Source organism: Stegodyphus dumicola, chromosome X2 (assembly GCF_044657685.1).
Source record: "Stegodyphus dumicola isolate Sdum_Otavi_A_Nest chromosome X2, ASM4465768v1".
Lineage (NCBI taxonomy): Eukaryota > Metazoa > Arthropoda > Arachnida > Araneae > Eresidae > Stegodyphus > Stegodyphus dumicola.
In genome coordinates, this window is record NC_140781.1 from 179798941 (window position 1) to 179819357 (window position 20417).

General features: G+C 33.0%; 1 protein-coding gene across 4 annotated transcripts in view; it reads left to right on the plus strand.

The window, feature by feature from the left end:
• Positions 1–13433, plus strand: part of LOC118188582 (coiled-coil domain-containing protein 25) — a 56997-nt gene extending 43564 nt beyond the window's left edge. For all 4 annotated transcript variants that reach the window (XM_085809640.1, XM_085809641.1, XM_085809639.1 and 1 more), the window contains 2 exons: positions 951–993; positions 13251–13433. In XM_085809640.1, coding sequence (XP_085665766.1) covers positions 951–993; positions 13251–13283 — 76 coding nt within the window. In that variant the 3' untranslated portion in view covers positions 13284–13433. The remainder of the gene's footprint in view (positions 1–950; positions 994–13250) is intronic.
• Positions 13434–20417: the final 6984 nt, after the last annotated feature.

Genomic DNA, 20417 nt, shown 5'->3' on the forward strand with positions numbered 1-20417 from the left:
ATCATCAGATATCATTCACCATTCATCATCATCATTTTTAAGATGGCCATTTTCAAAGATGAGCGAAATTATCTGGAACCATGAATGTTCATCTTTGAGAGGGTTTACTGTAATTGTATTCATGAATAATTTATGTTTAAAGAACAAATTAATTGAAAGTTGATGTGAAAATTTTCAAGTTATTTAGTTTCATCTTGCTCAGATTAAGTGCAACTACCATTTTCCTTAACTTCTCTCATTATAAAAATGTCTTTACTTTATCATCAAATTGCTTGACTAATCAGAGGCTAAATATACTAGTTGCTTTCAAGTATGGTACTCAGTTTATTGGATCACTTTTTATAATGTGCCAAGTATTTCAGTGAATATAAAATAGATATGAATATAATTTCTTTTCAATACCTTTATACATTTAAAGTATTGATTCTTAGTGAAATAACACTATGGCAGTTGTTTGATTTTTTTTTTAAATGAGTAGTGTTTAATCATTTTTTCAGCAGCAGTAAAGTAAAACTAATGAGATATTTTTTATTAATTAAATAATAAGTCAGAGACATTTTTCATTAATTCCTAGTAGAAAATTAGTGAGAATATTTATTGTGTAAAATAATGTATTGAGTTAAAATGAACTTTTTAATCATTGAGAACTGCAGTAAATTTTGCATTCATTATTTGTAACTATTTCTCATCATGAAAAGCATATTTTTGCAATTTAGGATATGTTCTTTCGCTGCAAGTATGTGGAGAATTACATTGTTTGAGAATAATTAATTTCGCAGGAAATCAAATGTCTGATGTTATATTATTTTTTAACTGCTTTATTAAACAGGAAATTATTTTCTCCTTATAGTGTATAATTTTTTTAACCAGCTGGCTTTCTGAAATATTGATTTTTAGTTTCTGAATACAGCTGCTACGGTTATTATAGTAATTCTTTTATTTAATTTTAGGGATTATTCTTCTCTTATGAATAGAAAAATGCAGTCAAATCAGGTAAATTTTTTATATATTTAATAATAGTAAATCAGGTTTGTTTAAAGGCTTTGGCAAAATAATTAATTATGCCTATAATTATGAACTCGCATATTTCATGAATTTTTCAAAAAGTAATTTAGAACTTTTATGTAATTCACTAGTTTTGCAGTATACAATACTGCTTACATGACAGATAATGTTAACTATTAAAACTAAGAGAAAGTTCCTAATAATTTTTTCAGAAAATATTCTTAAATACATTTAAGTAATTTCTACTATCTGATAACACTGATAATGAAAACATTTTATTCTTAAGATGTCAGAAAATGGTGATATTAGAAGACAACGAAATTGATTGCTGATAATCTTCATCATTTTAAAATTACAAAAATTAAGAATTTTTTGTTACATATGGAGTAGTAACAGGTGAATATATTAAAGTTTATTGGGTGTAGTGATATTGTAGTAATGGACAAAAAAATTGAAAGTTCTATTACTGTGCAAAGATCCAAAACCTATTACAGTCTGAGATCCAGAATTGTTAGGACGTCGTCGATTTTGGAAATTTCCAGGTTTTAGATCATTAGTTTAAATCTAGTCAAATGACGTATACCCATGGCAGCATTGGGGACTTCACTGACTTTTTTAGGTTAAATAGAAAACTGCTAATTCCTCACAGGGCCAGCACCTGAGCAGGTGAATCTGGTTTGGCCACAACAAGTTTCAGAATTTAGGGGCAGTAAAATTGAGAGATGGCAAAATCTTAGAATTTAAGAGAGGTACTGGGCTTTAGAATTTAGGGAAAGCAAAATTTTCAGGATTTAGGGAGGTTCTGGACATAATTTAGGACCTACAGCAATTGCATTGGGTAGCAAAATGCATAGTGCTGGCTCTACTCCCCTATAACCACTCAAGGGGCAGAAGAGTGATCCTGGCCAACATCATCACAATGCCAATCAGTTCAAATGTTGGAACCATGTTCAATGTCAGAAATTTTGAACCCAATAACATCTGTTATTGGCCATTTTTATATATTGTTAAGTGATAAATTAATTAATAATGATTATAATTAAATGATTTAACCTAATTTTCTCACTTATGAACTTTGAGATTTAGTTTTGTTTTACATAAGTTTTTGAATTTTTACATCTTCAACATTAAAAAAAAGTAGCTTGAGTACTTCTGCTTTTAAACTTTTTTTTTAGTGTATTGTCTAGGTGTTTCATTGTTGGAAGAAAACTGATGTACCTTCATGCTACTACAGTTTATATGTGCTTGTAAACTATTTGCATTTACTTCCACCAGATCTGTCTATTAACTGATGGGATACTCTCGAGATATTTGAATTTTTGTAAACTTTTATGCTGGTGAAAGCATATTATTTTTAGACTAGTAACTTTATAATGCACATTAAGAATTTCTGTCATTAATTAGGAGCTTATTACAAAGTTATTTAAGGACTTTCTCTACCTTTCTGGTACCCTTAATTATTTTGTATAATATGAGATTAAACTGTACTATTCATATATATCTGCCAACCTTAAAAGAGTAAAAATCAAATGGTTTATGAAAAAAATTCAATAGAATGTGAAATGCAAAATATGCAAATAAAAATCCACAGGTATCAAGCATAAAAAAGAAAACCCCATTAAAGAAAATAAAAATCACATTTATTGTAACATATTCACAGTAACTGATGTTATTTTTATTAAAAAGGAATCGAAAGATTCAGCTTCTGAACATTTATTATTCCATTTGTGTTTGACAGTCATGGTATTCTTAAGAGTTTTTCACAGAAAAGCACAACTGAGTCTTATTTTTTGACAGTGCTAAAAATGCATTTACATTTTGCATTGCTGTCCATGTTATATTTCAGCAATACTGTCACATTTAGAAATTTCATCTGTAGTACAACTCTTTCTTTCCTATGAACCCAACCAAAGCATTCATACCAATTCGTTATACTTTGAGTATTCTGAATTGTTTTTCTAACTCATTTCGTGCTTTATCATTGTTCTTAGCACCTTTTTTTTTTGTGAGCAGAAATGGTAATTTATTTACAGAATCTTAAACATCATCAAACAAAGAATTACCACTTTTAAATGAGCAGTTTCTTCATGATGTAATATTTGACTTTCTAAGGGGAAATTTTTGATTGCTATCAGACAGATGCAAAAAATTTTTCTCCTTATGTTTTAAAGTGTCTAGCAGTTCCCAAGTACAGTTTTCAGTAAACAAATCTTCTTGTTCTTGATGTTCCAAATGATGGTAAGGAATCTGTCAATCTTTTACATTTTTTTTTATTACTGAAGTCTTGGTGAATTTAGTAAGAAATCCTTGCAATCTTAAGCCTTTTCTTTAGAACGTGATGCTAAATCTCTTAGCAGAACAAAATAATCCAAGTAGGGCAATGCTACCTCCAGTATTCCCAATGAATATAAGATTGCGTCAATCTAGTAAGTGGATAACACTTATCCAATAGTACTTCTAAGTGGTTACAAATGTACTGTGCTAAAACAGCAGCACACTCAGAAAGGTTTAGTCCCTGTTAAATCTCTCAGGAGGACAAAATACTCCAAGGAGGGCAATGCTACCTCCAGTATTCCTGGTGAATATATGGTCCTCTAGCTCTGGAAAGCCGGCTTGTTGAATGTGCAGACAATAAACCTTCGATCTCCCCGTACTTACTCATTGAGGTAGTCGGCTGTGCTCTCTTGAATCAACATTGTGTCACGATGTCCAAACTTCGACTCCCCCATCTCTTGTCCTATGCTGAATCGTAGCGAGAATATCCCCTTAGGTAAGAAACAGATGCAGCTGTAATCCTAAAACCACATTCCATTCCCGGTGGAAAAGTCCCTTTGTCTGGGAACTATTTCCTTGAAGGAACATCTGTGTAACCATGTCACAGTAGTGCTGTCTTTAGGAAAGCAAGTTCACAATGCTTTAGAAACAAATCATGTTTTTTGTCGTCTTTGATATTTTGTTTAGATAAAAACATATGTTTTAATTAAAATAACAATAATAATAGAACTGTTATTTTAATTCATTTTATGTGCTAAAAAGTATAAGAATATAGATGCCTCGAATCAAGTGAAAACAGTCATTGACCAATGAGTATGAAAGTAGTGACGACGAACATATGACTTAAATAGATAATGAACTAATTATTGGAAGATGATACAAATTTTACTAAATCATCTGAGCAATTGTTTTCAGTTCCTTTCCAAACCGAGAACATTTGTAATGATGAAATTATTATAAGAAGTAAGACTTATAAGCGATGATGAGGACAGCAATGAGCAACCATCTATTTCTCCTTGTAATAGACAGTTTGTTGGAAATGAGGAAACATTATAGACAAATGTCACTGAAGAAGACAGGTATCGTCAAAACGTAAAATTCTTGGTGAAAATGTTGCTGGGCCAAAAGTTCCATCCAGCTGTACATCACCTCTAGAATTTGAGTTGTTTTTCACTCCTACTGTACTAAAAAAAATAGTGAGTGAAACTAATGCATACGCAGCAAAAATAATATCGGGAAAAATAGAGTAAATATCCCATTTGCCAAAAAACGGGAAGATGTAGCTGAGAGTGAAATGAGAACTTTTATTGGTGTCATAACAAATATGGGCCTTGTTTCACCAACTTTGGAATCATACTGTGCTCAAGCATTTTATTTAAAGATGTCATTTTTTTAAAAAATTTTTTTATGCAAACATTTTTTTTCTAAATATTTTGGTCACTACATTTGGAAACAATTTCACCAAACACTGAAACAAAAAGAACAAGGATCGGAAAAGTGAGCAAGTTTCTGGTTACCTAACCAAAAATTTATGGAAAGTTATATACCTCGTGAAAATTTGGATATTGATGAATTTACAGTCTCATTCAAGGGGAAAATAAACTTTCTCATGTATAACCCCAAAAAACCAACAAAATGGGGACTTCGAGCTTATGTTTTAGCAGATTGTAAGACAAGTTATTTATACAAATTTATTCCATATTATGACAAAATTACAGCAGATGGCTTAATTAGACCAGATCTTAATTTCAGTAGTAGAGTTGTGATACAGCTCTATCAAAATGTATGAAATTTGATTCCTGAAGCCAAAGGATATCATATTTTTACTGACAGATTTTATATGAACCCCACTTTAGGTGCAGAACTTCTAAAAGCCAATTGCTTTCTTACTGGAGCAATTATGACCAATCGAAAAGGATTGCCAGAACAAATTAAAAACCAGAATTAGCTATTGGACAGAAAATCGCTTATAGAAAAGGAAAAAATGTTGGTATTAGCATGGTGTGACAAAAGAGTGGTCACAATATTTAGTACAAAACACTCTTCTATTTCACAACCTGCAAGAAAAAGATCAGACGGCTGAAAATGCTAGTGAAAAAGAAATAAACAAACCGACTATCATATTAGGTTATAATAAGAATATGAGTGCACTAGATGTCGCCAACCAGTATGTTACATCCTATAGTTTTATGAGGAAGACTTTGCAATGGTGGCGAAAGTTATTTTTCTGTGGATTGGAAACTTCCATTGAGAACTCATACATTTTATTAAATGAATATGCTATGAAGAAAAATATGAAAAAGATGTCACATACAAAATTTTGAGAAAATTTATTGATGAGTCAAATCAAAGACTTTTACGCTTCAACACGAAAACCCGGCCGATTGTCCACAGATGATACTAGATGAACATTTAGATGAGAAACTCATTTTATATTTTCTCATAAAAGGCACAAGGACTGTATGGTATGTTCCAACCAGAAGGTCAAAGGAGGGAGAAAAGAAACAACATTGACAACTATTGTGATAGGAAACCCAGTCTGCACAAAGGGGGAATTGATATTTTATATATTAATATTTAATTTACTCAGTTCGTTAATAATTGTTTATTGAAACATTATTTCAATCTTTGTCTCATTAAAATAAGTTGCAGCAGTTGAACACAACTTTAATCATTGTTCAAGCCAAGCAGAAGTCAGATTTTTGTGGAATACTTTTCAGATCTTTTTTTGATGAATGTTTGGCATCTCATTTAGAATGGCAAAAGATTTTGTTTTAGCACTATTTGTTTGTTACATCTGAATCAGGGGACATCATACAGGGAACCAACATAATCTGCAGCATTCAAAACAATATTAAGTTCAATCAAAAACTGAGTAAACTGACTCTAAACTCAAATAATACTAACTTCAAAATCAACAGAATTTAAAAAAATTTTTGCTGATTTTCAGATTTTTTTAATCTAGATTTTCAACATTTGTTTGTTTTCTATTCTGTTTCAGCACAGTACTTTCTCCACCTTTAGAAAGGAAATCACATGCATAAGTGTTTCATAATCACACAAGAATGTGATTCTGTGGTGCAAAGAAACTAATTCTTGTAAGCAAGCCTAAATTAGTGACAATACTCATTTTATCTAACCAATTTCATTTTACAAATTTTATTAAACCATGGGGAACATTTATAAACAAACATCAGGTTCCAGGCTAATTAAATTAAATTTTCTTTCCCAAAAAATCATCAGATGCATAAGTTGGGTATTTAGCATAAGAATGTGGGAATATTTATGTTTTACTTTTACATAATTTGATTACAATATCAGAACATTAATGACATCACTAAAATGTGTGCACATTAAAAAATGTCATTAAGAAATTTGCAAATCATGATCTCAAATGTTGCTAAACATGTTTTAAAGCTAGTAAAATGATGATTAATCATCAAGCCTAGCAACTTACAATGTAAGAATAAGGAAATCATGAAATAATCTTGCATTTCTTTTCCTACCCAAGAAAAAAGTGGATTAGTCCGATAACATGGTGATGAATAATTATCTCAAATATGACACTGTGGTTACTATTCTTCTCCATGAGATCTGTAGGTGACCCAAAAGTGATGTAAAAATATATGGCAAAAATTAATTTATTGGCTATGATGGGACAATTTTTAACATCTTTACAAAAATATCTGTGTAAAATCAGAAAAACTTCAGAGGTTTTTGTATAAATTACAAGAAATTCATAAAATTAGTGCATATATTATTGTAAAAGTTAAGCGAAAGAAAAAGTCATTTCAGTTGTTTAAAAGCTGGTATTTTAAAGATATGGACCAATTTGATGAAAGACTAAATATTTAATATTTATCTTGTTTTTCACTCTGTGCAACAGATTGCCATGTGAGGTTGTGCACTTCAAATACATGCCTTAAGAGAATGCATAACTTAACATTTTAACATCAGTTTCTTAAAGCTCATAGCTAGAATTGTTATTAGAAGTTTCATTTATGTTTTAAATATGTCGTGCAGTTATAGCTTATGAAATGCGTAAATTTATATTTAATACATGAAACTTAATTTTTAATTTATAAATTTTTACTTTGTAATCCCTTTTAGAGGAAAAGTTATAAAAATAATCGAATACAAAGAGGAGAGGCACATTTGTGTGGAATAAATCCACCAGTGTTTATCATGATTTAAAAATGTATTTCGTATGATAGACATAAAACTAAGGCTTTATTTATGTACATTCATATAAATATAAACATATATAGAGGTAGTATGCTTTAAATTCCTGTTATTTTATAGTTGAAAAAATATTTAAAATTTTACAGCCTCCCTGTGCAAATTAAATATAAATAGATTATTAGCTAGTAGCATACATCAGTTGAAACACAGAGCAGAAAAAGCTGGAAGGAACTGGTGAAGGAAAAAAGTGACTCCATATTAAGCATTTGGAATCCACAATCACAATCCTAAACTTTAGCCACACTAGTAGCTTTACCCCCATACCACTAGTACATACTGTTGCGTGCGTACGGGTTCGTTATGAAATGAATGCACAAGTCCGATGAAAAGTGAACAAAAATTTATTATTATCACAACAAAAATGCTTAAATTTTCTCAAATTATCATGCAGTATTACAATATCTCACAGTAGTTATCTTTTAACTACTCAAATGTCCAATAGAACGTCATTCAAAACAGCTAAAGAACGCTAATCCGCGAATTCGCTATAATCAACAAGAGCAGTTTTCTAAACAACAAGAAACTAAGCAACTACTACAAACTGAGATGTTTTCCTCCTTTTATAAAATTTTAAAATCACGCGCTAGAATTTTCCAGTACTTTCTCGAAATCAAAAAGAGATATTTATTTATTTAATGCACGCGCTCTTGTATTTTCAATTTTCCGGCTTAGCTTTCTTTTAATATTCGTCACGCGCTGCACTGCGCGAGAAATAAAACCATTTAATTTATAATTAAACTAACATTAGCTTTTTAAATATCAAATTCGTAACACTGCCTCCTTCCCAAGGACTGCACGTCCCGGGCAGTACAATCCCTGGACAGGAAGCCAAAAATACAACTGAGGCATAAATGCAACTGAGGCATAAACATTACATTACAATATCAAACAACATGAACAATAAATGTAATAGATAACTTAAACAACTCAAATGCTATCAAATACAAATCAAATGCAAAATACACATTTAAAAAGAAAAAGGACCATGGTCTTATACTATTTACAATTATTTACATTATGTACTATGGCCATAGTAATGAGCTAACCTGTCGTAATGAACGACTTTAGGTTTAGAGTTCGAAGACTTACGAATCCGAACCATGACGTCATTTAGTCTGTTCAGCACTGTATACGGATCATCCGAAGGTGACTGTAATTTAGGACTCAGTCCTTTTCGTTGAATCGGGTTCCACAACCACACCTTGTTTCCTTTGTTGGATCTATGTCTAGTAGCTCGCGTGTCGTATCTGGTCTTCACTTTCTCCGTCGCCAAGTTGACTCGCTTTCGTGCAGAACGGTGCATCCCCTCAAACCGGGCCTGGACATCTTGGATGTGTTCCTCAGGCGATGAAGGCGCATCCGTAGGGCGACTAAACAGGCGGTCACAAGGCAGACGAAGGTCTCGACCGAAGAGCTTCTGAGATTGAGAATAGCTGGTAGTCTTGCGTTTCTTTTCGACCCTGGTATGATTTCGGCAGCTTCCCGAGCTCGATCTTTCGGACAAGGCGTCAACATTTCCAGGCGAGGATCCCTTTTGAGGATGGATAGTCATGCCATCAGATGCTGAAAGCAGCTTATTGTTTTTGAAATCTAAGGAAAAATTGTATTTCCTTTAAAAGTCCAATCCGAGTATGCATGGATCTGTAATATCCGCCACATATGCCGTGTGATGGTAGGCGGCACTTCCAAACGTGATGTTTACGTTTAACTTCCCAGTTATGTCGACCTTGTCACCAGATGCAGTCTGAAGGGTAACACAGGATGGCGTCCAAATAAGTTTATCTTTAAACTGTTCAGCTAAATCTTTCCTAATGATGGTAACATTAGCTCCTGTGTCAATGATCATATTGCAAGGAACTCCATCGATATTCCCATTGATGGACAGTCCGTTATTGTTGCCACTCACTATAGAGATCTTAAGCGCTTTAAAACAGGGTTTTTCATTATCTGGCAACCTCCATTCCTTGATATGGTCATTAATTTGTTTCCTGCGTCGTTGCTCAGAAATTGTCTCAATTTTCGTACCCTGGAGTGTTCTGCAATTCTTTCGTACGTGGCCTTCAGCTCCACAGTTCCAGCACTTTGGTTTCTTGTCAGTCTTTTTCCTTCCCGTGGCATTTAATTGTCTGTTTAAATCGTATGCCTTATTTTCCGTGCTCTGGGGAGTTCTGCAGTTCCTTCGTAGGTGGCCTTCAACACCGCAATTCCAGCACTTTAGGGTCGGTTTCGTTTCACCACTATTCCGTCTTAAAGCATTCACTGGTCTTGTCAACTCATCCGTTTTATTATCCGTGCCCTGGGGTGTTCTGCAATGCCGTCGTAGGTGACCTTCAGAACCACATCTCCAACATCTTACAGCCACTTTGTTCTCACTGCTATTCCGTATCAAAGCATCGACTTGTCTGGATAAATCATCTAAACGAGCCATCAATTGGTCCCCTGGGTCGTGGACTCGCACAGCTCTGACTGGGTAGCGATCCCTAAGAGTTGCTTGCTGGGCTGCCTCCAATTTCACGGCGTACAACAGAGCGCTTTTTACATCCTTTACATCTGCCATTCGCAGTGCTTTCTGTATTTCAGGGTCCCGGATGCCATCGATGAAATATTGCAGCGACAGAATTTCCCTCGTTTCTCTCGGGCACTCCGTAAAGGCGAGGTGGGACAGCCTTTCAACATCCGTGGCGAGTTCCTGGAGTGATTCGGTGGGCTTCTGTTGACGGGATTTTAATTGAAGCCTGCTGTAGTCTTTTAAACATTTCTCGCCAAAGCGCAGCTCCAATGCGCCGGATAGAGCTTCGAAGTCAAGTCTTTGGTTTTCAGGAAGCGTCTGCAGGATATCCGCTGCGTCTGCTCTCAGCGAAGCGGCGAGATGACAGGCCTTAGTTTGGGAATCCCATCCATTCGCATCCGCCACTATAGAAAATTGTGTTTTATACACTTGCCAGGAGGTCTTCCCATCATAAGTGGATAACTTCAGAGAGGGACGAGCAGGCATGGGTAAAAATTTAAAACCATCACTATTGTTCCCTGCCGTCGCTACGAATTTCTTTAAAATATCCACTTCTTTGGCTACTGCAGAAACCCTATCATCAATTTGTTGCTCGATTTGGTGTTGGACGGCACAAACTCTTCCTTCTATATGTTCTTTTACAGAAGAAACTCTTTCTTCTATTTCTTCTTTCACCGAAGAAACTCTTTCTTCAATTTGATCTTTTACAGAAGAAACTTTTTCTTCAATTTGCCCAACTTTATTTTCAACCACATCTATTCTACCTTCCATAGCATCGAATTTGGTTTCTATTATGCAGGCAATTTCTCTTTTCATTTCGTATTGACTTTCTTCAATCTTTACTTGTACGGCTTTTATTTCGTCTTTAAAAGTTAATTGACCAGCTTGAATGGCCTTCATCTCTTCCTTAACGGATTCTTGGCCCAATTTCATCTCGCCTTTAATTTCTTCTTTAACGGAGTTCACGGCTCCTTCCATCTTTTCTTGGAAAGCAGCAAATGCAGTCATCATTTGCCTGAATTGTTCTTCCATCGCTCTTGTTATTGGCATTCAAATCCCACTTCTGACACCAAAAATTGTTGCGTGCGTACGGGTTCGTTATGAAATGAATGCACAAGTCCGATGAAAAATGAACAAAAATTTATTATTATCACAACAAAAATGCTTAAATTTTCTCAAATTATCATGCAGTATTACAATATCTCACAGTAGTTATCTTTTAACTACTCAAATGTCCAATAGAACGTCATTCAAAACAGCTAAAGAACGCTAATCCGCGAATTCGCTACAATCAACAAGAGCAGTTTTCTAAACAACAAGAAACTAAGCAACTACTACAAACTGAGATGTTTTCCTCCTTTTATAAAATTTTAAAATCACGCGCTAGAATTTTCCAGTACTTTCTCGAAATCAAAAAGAGATATTTATTTATTTAATGCACGCGCTCTTGTATTTTCAATTTTCCGGCTTAGCTTTCTTTTAATATTCGTCACGCGCTGCACTGCGCGAGAAATAAAACCATTTAATTTATAATTAAACTAACATTAGCTTTTTAAATACCAAATTCGTAACAATACATTGATGTTATTCAAATTTCTTCTACATAGTTGATTAAGTAAATTTACTTTTATACTTTATATTTTTATGATACTGAAATGTGCCTTTACCTAAAAAATACATTAGTTTCCTCTTGAGCTTCTAGTTTTTCTCTGAAAAGAAATTTTAAAACAGTGTTGTAACTAAAGATTAAGGTTTCCAAAAAATATAATCAGACTAAAAATGTACTAATATTTAGAAAAATAGGAATGTAGCTTATTATTTAATTAAATACAATACTTTAAAAGCTATCAAGCGAAATTTCTAAAGCATATCATTAACTTTATACTTGCTGCAAGAAAATTTTGATAATGCTATCTTACATTTGCTACAGCAATTTGAAATAGTTGCACCCCTTTTTTGTTGGTTTTAAAAGTAAATATACATGCAGAATTGCCTTGCAAAGTTTTCTAATTTGTGCACATGAACTCCACTCTGTATATCTGTATTTTTCAACACTGATCAGGCCCACCAGCAGTCAAGCAGTAAGTTGCTAAACACTGGTAGTTTAACCTGGGTTCAATTCCAGGTGAACAGGCTGGCTGCATGATCATTTTCATGGTTTTTCCTATGTGTAATGTACCTGCAAGCCAGTTTTCCTTAGAAAGTTCTCCATGAAGTCATCCCTACCTTTAGGCAGATAGCCCTTACATGTTTTTTCATAATTTAATAACCCAAACCAAACATTGTTCAACACTGTGTGAAAAATTAGCATTGATAATGCAGTCATCTCAGCAGTGTAAATTGTTTTGCTAAAATATCAGTATTTCTAAACTTCAGAAACAAGTATTTTTCAGAAATGCTTTTTCTTTGATTCCCATTGCTGCTTCTGTTACCATTAGTTTTTTGACATTGTCTGATATTTCTTCTTTTGCTACATAACATAGGTTTAAACATAAAGTTTCTGATTGTATGCAGATAGAAACTGCACATATTCAGCTCCCTGTGTTCTGCTTTCATTTATATGGAATTATCACATTCATATGTGAATGTTTTTATAGTGTTAAGTGGCATCATGTCCAGTTAGCACTTGAAAAAGAATTGTTTTATTGTTAGCAAGCGCACACCTGATGTTTCACATGATGGTATACAAACTGAAATGAAGGGTATGCTAATTCTTTATCTCCTGGATTTGGTTGAGTCTCATACCTCTCCCCAGTTGCCTTTTAAGCAGAGAAGAATAGAAATTATTATCAAATAACTCATGATTGCTCTTGTAGTATAAGCGACAACACATTCAGTTTGAAGTAAGAAGATCCATGCTTCAAATCCGAGTGAGGGTGTAGTGGATTTTTTTGTTTTCTGCTTAACAAAGACTTAATGTCTATACACATTCACTGTATCACAGATATTAATAAAATCTATTCACTGGCTGATTGGGGGAATTGCATATATGCCGTACTAGTTGAAATGGAGTTTAAAACTGCTTTTAATGACGAAATAAACTTTTTTTTGGTTGATAGCATGCTTTTTTCCTCCCTTAAATAATCATTTCACCACTTATATTTATTTTGAAGGAATGATGTTTACAGTTGTCTCTAAAAAGTAACTTATGCATTAAAAATATGTAACTTGTTTTAATATTTAATGCATTTTTTTGTTGAATGTCTTCTTTCTGTTTTAGGATGATGGAGAGGATTCTGATGAGTTTATGTAAAAACAAATGGTGTCAATTTATTGCTTAGAAACTAAATCTGCCGTGGTGTTTTATGAAATGTTCTTTCTCTCGCATTTACTTATGCTTTTTTGTATAGATTGAATACTGTAAGGCATTTTAATAATTAAAATGATTTCATTATATTTAAAAGCATCTTTATTAGTTGTTCTGCAAGAAAAATGTTGAGTATTGAATAGAATGTTTATGTTAATACTTTTGTTGTACATTGCACTTAATTTTTTAAAGTGCACATTCATATCCAAATTAAGTTTTATTATTCCATTATATTTTATTTTGTAATAAATTATGTTATAATAATCTAGAGAACAAAGAAAAAGATTTTTGATGCAAGAATTTTGTCATGTGGGAGACCATTGGTCTTATACATCTTTTTGAGTAAGAGAAGAAAATATTAAATTAATTAAAGGGTATTATATAACAGAAAAAAAGTATCAGTTAGCTCTTGTTTGTCTTAAATGCAAATAAAATGAACTAAAATTATTATGTATTATTTGTATTGTATATTAAAACCCAAACTGATTTTACATCTTTATTCTGTGAAAAATTGAAAATTAATTCTGTAATACTACTTCAAATGTGATATTTTCTTGCATTCTATTGGTCTGCTAATTTTTTATCTATACTGGGAAGCATTAGTGAAGTAATACATCATTAATGTGATAGAGAGCAGTGAATTTTTTTGGTCATTTCTTTCTTGACAGGACTTGTAAGTGAGCAATTGTAATTTTGTGATGAAACTGCTGGTGTATCAGTTGACCCCTTGTTTTTTTTGTATGTAAAAGCTGCATTCAATGTGCTTGCAACTTAATTCCTTCATTATTTTTTATTTTGAATACAAACATAAATTACTCAGCACTTTCTCCTATTGATCTACACATACTATCCCAGAATAATAAATATTTATGAATCAAAATTGGTAATTTCCCTTTCACTTTTTCATACGAAAAGCTTTTAATACATTGGATGATCGGTCCTTATTATAAACAACTACCCCCCTCTTTTTTTTTGGATGGGGGAAGGTTTAAAAACCATGAAAGGACAGTTCAGGGTTTGATGTTCTTTAATAATGTCAGTTGTCATTATGCTTTCATCTGCTAGTTCCTTTTACAAATAATGAGTAGGGGGAAAAAATCAAGGTATATCTCCATTTGCAGCAGTACTCTAAAGATTTACAAACCGGTTGTGAAATGGTTCAGTATGATCTGATTTGTTATCCACATAAATTAAACATTTTAAAGGATATCTCTTGATTGCTCAAATGATTCGCATTTCAAATCTTAAGCAAACTATTTTAATGTGAATGAACATTTTTAAAAGAATGAAGACTGTAATTTGGAGATCACTTCTAAGTTTATTGCAAAATAATCCAAATTGAATCAATACCACATTCAAGTCATTGTAATTTGAAACCTAGTTTTTGATTTGGTCAAAAAATAAACATAAATTATTCATGAAATGGAAACTTCTTTTGCTGTATTTAAATATTGACAATAGAGACATGATATGCTTAGTAATCTACAGAAATTCTCCATTAAATACATGGTGATAGCTTCTCAGTAACTCAAAATATTGAATTAGGTTTTTATGTCAGTTTGTGTAATTAAGCTAGCTATGTGTCAAGTTGCATAAATTGTTATTTTGGCAAGTAGCTGAGATATTCTGGGTATAGTAATTTTGGGGATAAAAGTTGTTCTGCATCCATTATTTTAGGGAATGGATTGCTGGTTTCCTGAGTTGATTTTTTCACTTTGATTTTAGTACCTTTTTATCAAGCACAGAGCTTTTGGCTTGCCTGATTTAGCAATTACTTCTTTTTTGAAAGCTTTTTATTGATCTTAAATTTAAAGAATACAGCAAATAAAACTGATAAGAGAATAGTAATTCATTTCTTCAGCATCCCGTTAAATCATATACGTATATAATCTATCAGTGATGTCGTTCATAATTCAAAAGTTGTTTGATGGCTGTGGGTACTAGAATACATATTTTTAAGCAGTAGGTAAAACAATTCATAGTAGTTCTTAGTTTCTTCTGACTTCAAAATGCGTATGACAAAGGCTGGAATATACTAGAAACATTTAGAGCAGGAAACAAATAAGATGAAGAATAGATGTGTAAATATCAGCATTTTTTCGTTTTATGTTAGGAAAGTTATCCTCAGGGAGGTAATACTCATTGGCTATTGTTTCCAGTTTGTATCTGTAAAAAAGGTCTCATGTTAATGTAACAAATTGTTTCATTATTAATGTTCTTTGCTTTTTTTATTGTTTTTACATAGCAGACACTAAAAAAGAAACTAGATGCCTGTTGTTTTAGAGTACTTAGTATAAATAAATTTAAAAAAAAAATCAGTCATCTTCCTGAAATTTATAGAATGCAGAAAAGTAAATGGGTAAGGAAACTATGGATGGACTTTTTTTTAAGAAATTGCATTAAGGATATTTTGGGCCTGAAAAATTAATGCAGAAAATATTTTCAATTTTGCTTAAAACTCATGTTCTCTATTGTGAATATTGGCAGCTGAAAGAAGCATTTTTGTGTTATATTTTAAAAAAAAAATTGTCACTTTTTCCTTCTGATACGTAATCACTATCCACAATGCCATTGTATAACTATAATCAGTTAACTACTAGCATATATAAATATAAATATGCTTATTCATGCTTTCCTGGTTTTTTTTTTTTTTTTTTTTTTTTTTTTAACGTATAGAAGTGTTTATGTGAATTGTGTGCTGTATTAGAAAAATAATATTGTGGGTATTGAAAACACTTAAAATTCTGTATTCCGAATCCCTTGAGTGTTGGCTCTTAAAAAATGTATATTTCATCTAATTTAGAATCAGAAATGTAATTCATATAAAATAGCAATAGAGTACACTTTTCTTTCTATTCACTTTATATTTCAATGTATGGGTAATTTTAAAGCTCAGTATAAGCTAGTCCTATCCCGCATAGTTAATTTTAACAACTGGTTATGTTTAAGGCATTCAAGTTAAAAGATTTGTAATATAATGAATGCTGCTTATTAACATTATTTCCCTCCTTTTTGTGTTTTAAAATTGGAAAACAAAAATTCGTGATGAAATTTTTCTCAGGAAAGATGTGCTGGCTGTATCAGATGATTTTGTTTGGTTTCAACAGCTACAAACACAGTGTGCATATAAAAAGCATGTACACTGCTGGCCACCCAAATTGCAACAGCAAGAAAGACAAGAGAAATCACAATAAAATTCATTTAGTAGATAACATGTTGACCAAGTATCAAATGATTAAATTTATAGACTTCTGTAAAGTGTGGTTCCTTCCAGAATCAGTAGCCAGAGTAGCTGCCATTGTTGGAGATCACTGCTGCCACACACTTGGACCTTTGGACCATGTGTGGTCGCGCATTATCCTGTTGAAGTATGGCTGCGGGCAAGCCCTGAAGGTAAGGAAGAACAACTGGCTCCAACACCTCGGAGATGTAGTGCTGGCTGTTTAAAGTACCGGCAATGTGTATTAGAGGAGTGCGAGAGAGATATCCAATACCGTCCCATATCATAATACCTGGTGCAGGATCATTGTGCCGGTGCATAACACAGCTGTTCAGCATCTTCTCTCCATGGTATCTCCAGACTCAAATCTGACCATCATGGTGTTGCAGACGCAATCATGACTCGTCAGTAAAGACAATTTTATTCTATTCTGCCCACCACAACCTTCTTTCATTGCACCATTGGTGGCAGAGACGTCTGTGGTTCAGCTTCAACAGTAGACAAAGCAATGGATGTCTTGCGTACAGACCACTGTGCTGTAAACCACATTTAATGGTACACGCAGACACTGGATGATGCGTTACAGACTGAATGTGCTGTGTTATGGTTCATGATGTGACTGAGCGATCCGTCACTGCCATGCACATAATGTTTTTGTCATCACGTGAAGTGGTGCACTGAGGTGGATGCGATCAAACACGTCGGTCCGTCGTACCCTCCTGCATCCAATGCTCGCATATCTGCATTACAGTTGTTTTGTTTCATCCAACACGACTACCGATTTCCCTGAAAGATAATCCACACTCTCGGTAGGCCACTATCCTTCCTCTGTTGAACTCGGATACTTGATCGGACGATGATCACTGTTTACTACAAGGCATAATTAATTGTTTTTTTGAAAAAAAACCACAAGAAAAACACAATTGCCGAACTTGAAATCGTCGAAAACTCCAAGCGTTAAATAGCACTTTGAAGTGGCACGTGTGATGTGCGTATGTGCTGAAATTCTAATCATTTGCATATTTCACCTCCGCTAATGCATGCTGTAAATTTTATGTTATTTGCATGCTTCCTTCAGGGTGTTGCATTTATGGTGGCCAGCAGTGTATATTTGTGGGTTTACAGTTTAATGTAATGCCTTCTTACTGAATTTGGTCTTTCAGTTCTCAAGTGGTGTAGGGTGCTGAAGTTTTTGTCTTGTGATTAAAATATTCACATAGTAATGCATTTTTTTATGATTCTTACAAAAAATAATTTCGCAATATGTTGCATGGACGAATAATACTGTGGTCTTTTCTATGGCAGATTTTTCCATTGAATGAATATTTTTTGCTATATTTTAATTTTATATTTAGGACTTTTTAAACTCGCATGCTGCAAGATGAGTAATCTAACTGGTTATGTAAATCACTTGGAGAGCTTTACATATGGCTTTGCCATGGAAGTTTTGCTATGTGGCTTGTAACTCCTTGTGAAAATTCTTCTTTGTTTAGTGGATGATGATGAAAAACTTAGAAATTTAGAAACTTATAAGATTATTATTAGAACTTATAAACTTAGAAATTCGCCATCATGTGAACATAACTCTGTTTATTCAGAATTGCAGCCTCTCAAAGAAACTGTCAAAGAAATGTGATTAATAATTAAAAGGAAACATACCTTGTACTATACTTTGAACCTGTGAAGTGGTCAGTCATGTGGGGTTTGTGACATAATAATATTGGAAATTCTTTTGTTAATAAATCCATAAGAACCATTTAAAAGCTGTCAGAATTCAAAGCTGTTTACATTGTCACATCACATGAAATGCATGTTACCTGAATTTTGAATGAAAATCTAGTTATGAAACCTGATTCGAAGGACAGTCTACAGTGTCTGCAGGGTGAAATTTGCTGCCAATAGTATTTTGATAAAAGGCTTTTGGATGAAAAGAGGCCTTAAAGCTGGATAAATCTCTACAGAAAGTTTACCTTGGTATAACTAAAGATATTTTGTTTGTTTATGTTATTTCACCTACAGGACTTTAGCTGTTAACATTAAATCAACAACTTTTCTTTCTGAACGTGTGAAATTAATTGCATTCTTTTCCCCGTACCAGCTTAAATTTCGCTCAAGTGCAGATTACAGGTTTGCTGAAAATCTAAGGAAGTGTTTCCTATAAAAGCAACTGAAATTGTTAGAAATAAAGCAATACAAAAAGTAACTGTAAATATTTTTTCTCATTTAGAACTGCATAATGTTAGAAAATTTGACAGCTAAAAGAGTGCACTGGTTTGGAGATTTCATGAAATTTTAAATTTTTGTTGGGAATGGCGATAAAATATCCTATATTTAACAATTTGTTTAGGATTTTCTATACAATATTAGCAGCTAATTCTTTTACTATTATGTATTTCCTGATAGATTGATTCACAAATATATTTTTTTGTGGGAAAAAAACAGAGTTCAAGGTTGGAAGACCTTCCTTGTTGGTAAGATCACACATTCTACACAGCCACATCTGCAAGATATCTTGCTAGAACTTCTTTTTGTAAGATCCAAAGCATTGCCAATGTTAACGGATTACAGTGTCATTTTATGTAAAAACAGCACTTGGCATTTTTCATGTATAGTGTGAAGTTTTATTTGCGGTGCCAAATGACATGATCAGCCGTGAAACTGTTAATGTAATGAGTTCAGTTTCTTAATAGAACTCAGTGAGTGTACTGTTTGATAAAATATTTAATAATGAAAACTAAAATTAAGGAAACGGTTGCAGTGCATTATATTGAATGTAAATTTTCCCGTGCTTTTTTGTTGTCATTACTCTCTCATAAATCTTCAGTTCACTTAGTTTAACGATAGCTTGATCCCCAAAAGTGCTAAAGGAAACTATTCTGTCTAGTACAGAAAAGGAATTATGAAGGAACCCCGGGGCAAGAATTTTACTGCTTTCTGAAACCTCAGTTAACAAATAGACAAGGCAAGTGGTAAGGAGTTAGATCAAGTTAGCAAACATTAATGAGTTAATGACATCATCTCTGAATGGATAAACTCAAACGCTTGCTGACAGCAAAGCAAAGATTTGAAAGTTTAATTGCATATTATAAGCTAACATTTTACTAAGATTTAGCACCTTATTTCAAAAGGCAACATAGATTTTTTAATCAGACAAGTTTAAATTCACTCACATCATAGTTGTTTCTTATTTAGCGAAATTGAGTTTTACTTTTGAAAGTTGCCACTGAATCCGTTTTCATGATTTTATTCAAATTCAAAATTTCGATGAAGTTGCTCAGCGAGGTTGCTGTACTACGAGGTTATACTCTTATGTGATGTCACTGGCTCCTAGACTCAGCTCAAAAGCAAATATTCCCTTTATGTCTTTAATTTTTCCCATTTGTGTAAACATTGGGAATACCTTAAAACATTGTTTGACTACTGACTTAGATGTTCAGCTTCATGAGGATCCACGAAACTCTCAGACATGATAAGCCCTGAAAGTTTCGTGGTGGCTGTAGTCGGAAAATCCGATATCTTCCCTTTTAACTGAAACTTACCTGGATTTATGCTGGACACTCAGAAAAAGTGGTAGAAAAATTCTCGAGCAGATTTTTTAATCCCGCTGGAGTAGAGAAATATATATGTTCAAGTATATATATAGTAGTGGCCAAAATTGTGGACACTTTTGGGAATTTTTATGTTTTTGAACTTTGTATGCTTATAGAAAATGTTACGTTTCGCAAAATGCAAACTTGTGTATGTCATTTTAAAGAGAATTTATTACTGAATTCAATACAAAACACAAAATTCAATTATTTGCAATACAAAAAAGTTATATGTACTTTAATATAAATAAAAATCACAGTTATGAAGTGGTT